The sequence below is a fragment of the Oculina patagonica genome, chromosome 4 (assembly GCF_052425735.1).
Source record: "Oculina patagonica isolate OP01 chromosome 4, crgOcupat, whole genome shotgun sequence".
Lineage (NCBI taxonomy): Eukaryota > Metazoa > Cnidaria > Anthozoa > Scleractinia > Oculinidae > Oculina > Oculina patagonica.
The window spans coordinates 873,724-878,988 of NC_135761.1; the positions used below are offsets into that span (position 1 = coordinate 873,724).

Consider the following 5,265-nt stretch of genomic DNA (forward strand, 5'->3'; position numbering starts at 1 on the left):
TGTTGGAAAATTAATTTTATTGTTAAAGTAATGAAGCACTGAAGATAATTGACATTTCCAGAGTTTGGCAAACTACCTTCAATTATTAATTGCGGCGATCGTGCGCTCGCAAATTAACCGAATTTAAAGATAAACAAAGACATAGACTTAGGGGAATTTGCTACAACAAAGAAACAAAACGAGATCATGATAAGTTTTAGAAATATACTGAATATCCGCTCTATCTAGATATAATGATATCCTCGGGATCTGTAGGAATAGATCCAGCGTGAATCTTAAAGAGATTCTGATTCCAATTTTATCCGTCTCGCAACGTGGATCGTTCGATCCAAGAATCCAAATTTTTGTCTAAAAAGGGGGCATAAAATCGTTTTCTAAATTGAAAATACTCGTATTCAAATGGACCTGAACAGGACGGACCACCATTGATTTCTAGCCTTCCACAGCAGAACAATTTGTCACTGAAATTTTGCTTTACTTCGACTTGAGATAATCTAAAATATTACAAGTTGGAATGGCCCAAAGTTTCTGTGACTAGCTTTTTCGTAGAGATTTTCTGGATAAAAAGGGATAGACGTTTAGCAGAGTTTCTGAGAAAACAGGTGTTTTCTGCTGTACAGGAAATAGCCTTACATGTGATAAGCACGAGTACATGTGTTTTGTTGATAAATATTACCTTTTGTTGATAGCATGCGGTTCGCGATCAAAGCGCAAGTTGGTATTGAAAAGTCAAGATATCCCTTATGATAAAACTAAGGGCTTCAATTTTCTTTGCGAGTATGTGTCAGTGAAAAAAGTTCGTTTCAGTTGTAGCTTTTTAAACACTGAGTAGAAAACTTCAGGAGAAGAAGGGAAAAATAGCATTGTTTGTTGTTGTCACAAAATGGAGCGGCTTTCTGTTATTTGATTTAGACTAGCTTCCTTGAAACCGCATTAAAATTGATCAAATTCCATTTAAAAGGCATACGTCGTGGCAAAAACGTGACCAGTACGAAACCCGAGCATACATAGGATACTGTGATAGAGCCTGCGTATTCTTTTGACAATAAATTTTGGAGAAAGCTCCAAATAATGTTTAATAAAACAATGTTTGCCGAGTCGCCTGTAAAGGCGTGTCGGTCCATATAAATCTCTATGCAAATTTTTACGAAGCGTCGACGCCGCCTCATTTTCAAAATTGGCGGGAATAAAGCGCGGGAAAACGTAGCCCTACGTCGATTCTGACACTCGTTCTTGAGATGTGACAGGAACTGGATCAAAGTCGTCGGAATTTCTCTTCTCTTTATCCAAGTTGTAGAAATAACTGAAGTTTGAAACAATCACTGGAACAGGTAGGGCGAGGGTGAGAACTCCTGCGACTGCGCACATTGAACCAATCACCTTTCCCCATGCTGTGGTCGGCGCCTTGTCTCCGTATCCGACCTAACGAGCGTGCAATAACAATGTTTCAATCTTCCGGTAATTTACAGTAATATTAAGAGAACATAAAACATGCATGTGTCGAGTTTTCTTTGTTTGCCTCTGTGTATGTTTTGTTGTAAGCATGTTTTCAAGGTTAGTTGCAGTTCTTTTACCTCCGAAAATGTAAGGAGAGTTTGCGTACGTTTCAGTTTGTAAATTGTCAACATTACAGAGAAAGTCAATTTAAGATATATCTCTCTCTAAAGGATTGAGTTAAATTAGTCTTTTCTTTACTTCTTTATCTCCGACCACCATGTTTCTATACAAGTTAGATATGATTGATGAAATTGTCCCAAATGTGGAAGATATAAGAAACTGATATAGGCAACGTTTTGTTTTGTGAAACGTGATTTTTTTTATTTGTAATATTAATTACTTTATTTTTATTTAATCATTTTGTTATTATTCTGTTTGGAAATAAAATTTATTTTTAATATCTGAAGAAAGATTGGACTAAATTCACAAGAACGCGCAGAAAAATTTTAATATTGTCTCAAGCGAATTCGAAATTTTGTGTTTTGATGAGAAAGTTGTAACACCATGAAATACTACCCAATTAAAATAATTCGTAAATATCGACTCACTAAACGCCAACTGTGATTTAACTTTTAAATCATTATCGGACTAACCGATCGAAAAATATTCGTATTCAATTGTGTCTAAATCTTATCAGAAATAGTTGTTTTCCATGCATCATTTGTTTTTAAACGTGAAATAACCTCCATAAGGAAAAAAGTTAAAAAGTAGAAATATAAAAATTTTAAAATAAAAAAGAAATTGACAGAACTATGAAGCGTTTTTTACTACTTCAAAACACAAGCCATTTTATTAATATTCGTTCTTGTTTATTTGACATTTATTAATTTTCGCAGCGAAGTGTTTTTGCTTCGACCATACACAATAATATCAATAAATTAAAAAGTGTTCACTTTCGGAGCGAGCTGGAAATGCAATAAACATTTTCGTCACCTTCAAAAATGAGATGCTAAATATCATGAAATGGAAAATTAGAGGTGTTTAATGAGAACGCTGGAAAACACAATTAATAAAATGGCATCGTGTTCCGCGTAAATAATGAATGCTACCTTACTTTCTGAAGTTTGGTCAATGGACGCCTGTTTTTTAATATATTTTTTTTCAATATGAGATAGATGCGTTACATATTTCATGAATAAAATGTAAACTTTTTGCTGTATAATTTTTTCTTTGAATTTATTAGCATTTCAATTTCAAACTGTTCACCGACAATATGCAAATTCGTCTTCCTTTTCATGAATTAAACTAAATGTCCTTCAACCACATATTGTAGTGTTGGCAAGTGTTCTCATTTCGAAACGTGAGGGCTTCTCGCCTAACTTAATAAATGTTGGAGTACGAATCAAAAGTAATAAATTTTCAATCTACGGTATAGTGTCGTGATTGGCTGTTAGTCGTAGATCTTTTTGAGTTTTATTAAAGCAGTACGCACGAATACGCATTTGATCGCACAATTATTCGAAAATATATTCAACAATTATACGACAAGTAAAAGATAGTGAGAATTTCCCCAAAACTTACCGTTGTCATAGTGACGACAGACCACCAAAATGCTTCTGGGATGCTGCCGAAATTAGCACTCTCTGCGTAGTAAACTCCACTGGAGAAGATTATAACTCCCATGAGCAAGAAAAAAGACAATAGGAGTAATTCACGGAGGCTTGCTTTCAATGTCATGCCGAGAATCTTTAACCCTCGGTAATGTCTGGAAAGTTTGAAAATTCGAAACACCCGAACGAGTCGAAGTATTCGAAAGAAAGCCACATATGAAGTATTACCCGATTCATTGCCTCCACCTGCTGACAGACCGAGTATAATGTAATAAGGCAATATTGCGATCAGGTCAATAATGTTCAGAAAAGATCGAACGAACTTTAACTTCTGAGGCGCCGCAAGCAAACGAGCAACATATTCGAACGTGAACCAAGCGACGCAGAAAATTTCCAAGCCGTAAAGCGCGGAGTTCTTGTCATTACGGCTTTCACGGAAGCGCGGCAAGGTCTCGATGCAAAATATCACTATGGACAATAAAATTACGAAGACAGACCAAATGGCAACTATCTGTGCTGGAAGGGACGAATGAGGCAACTCCATCACTTGCCATATTTTTCTTTGGATGGGATTCTCGGGGAGCGGGCCTGCATCCTGATCCACCACGTTTATTTCCATTGACTTAAAACGCTCCAGAACATCCTCTCCTAACTCGAAAAATTGTATTTCGTCGAAAAAGGTTTTGCGGTCAATCTCGACGGGTCGGAGCAGCTTTCCGCGAGATTGATAAAAGTACAAGATTGCATCAAACGCCACTCGATTTCTGTCGAAGAAAAATTCCCTTTTCTTCGAGTCATAGTATTTTTCGCGCTTTTTAGGCGATCCTAGAAGCGAGTCAGGAAACCTTGACAAGGTCGACTCCAGGGTTTCAAAAATCATTCCACTGACGTTAATTTTGACCCTTACTCCACCTCTTTTCGGCGATCTTCCAAAAAGCGGATAAACGGATATTTTGTCCGGACGTAAAAATTTCGCGGCTTGTTCGAAAGCGCCAGTGCCGAGATCGCTGTTAAAACGACCTCGGGGAGTGCGTCCTTCAGGCGAATATCTTCCGCGAGTCATCGATGACGGACAACGGCCGTCGATCGAATGATGTCGATATCGCCGGCCACCTTCTCCTCCTTCGAGTCCTTCTGCGTTTAATCCTTGAGCACCAGAAATTAAAACCGCTTCCATCTTATTACTATTCTACTTTACGCGTAAAATAAAGTTTTCGTTCGTTATTTAGCTTTCGTATTTTCCGCGGCGTTTTTCTCGGCGAGGAAGAGCTTAAAATCAAAGGTGACTTCTTGAACGCTAATTTCTGTTTTGCTTAAGATACCGCACAGATGGCGCAAACGATGGTTTTCCATAAATGCTCGCTTTACGTCCAACGAGGTAATTACACAAATCCCCCAAATCAATTGAATTCTCAGCGACTGGGCAGCCCGTCGTAAAAAGAAAATTATTTGCCTAAAAAATAGTCGCCCATTTGTCCTTTGAGGCGCTACCAACATAACATTATAATGGAAATTCGCGGGAGTTTACGCTAATATCACACGCATGGTCACGTGATCAGCTGATTGCCACCTTTTCAACACAGCTTGTTGGTTCACCTGTTTTTCAGCGTAGACTCGTCGACTCAACCAAATATCGTGTACATTTGATTTGCAGCGGAATGGAACCATTCATCTTTCTCAAGAGTAGGTAGGGACAAGGAACGATCGACTTATTGAAATGTCGTGTGTGTCGTTGATTTTGTTTACGATATTAAAATGACGTCTGGTGCCGGATATTTTAAGTTTCCTGTTAGGAAAATGAACTTTTGGGCGATCGATCTTTTTGACGGCACGGGCTTTGTTTGAAAATGAATATTTTATACAAAAGGATTATCTATCGATTTAGCGAAGACCTTGAAGAAAACTATTTTTGGAAGCGATTTAAGTTGCGATGCGACATGCAATAACTGTTTTTGTCTACGGCAGATCAGTCTACAATGATCTTTTTACTGAAACACTGAAAAAAAAAAATAAAATAATATCATCCCAATGGCCTAACTTGTTCTGTTTGCAGGATTTGGATTCAGTCGTTCGATTTTCCGTTTTTTGAGAGTTAGATCAACAAATAATGCCACGTTTGTTTTGTTTCGGTTGCTCCCTTTATTAATTCTGATCGGCAGTTGTTGACTCTTGAATATGAAAACAGCGCCAGAGGCAATATTCCTTCTTTCTTCTTGAT

At 37.6% G+C, this 5,265-nt stretch overlaps 1 protein-coding gene across 1 annotated transcript; it reads right to left on the reverse strand.

Moving 5' to 3' along the window:
• On the reverse strand, window positions 1–5,050 carry LOC144649080 (potassium voltage-gated channel subfamily A member 1-like). Its single transcript, XM_078508548.1, has 2 exons — window positions 3,019–5,050; window positions 1–1,422 (listed from the first exon to the last, which is right to left on the reverse strand). Exons 1-2 carry the CDS (start codon window positions 4,222–4,224, stop codon window positions 1,210–1,212), a joined length of 1,419 nt encoding a protein of 472 aa, XP_078364674.1. The 5' UTR covers window positions 4,225–5,050; the 3' UTR covers window positions 1–1,209.
• Between the last annotated feature and the right edge of the window lie 215 nt (window positions 5,051–5,265).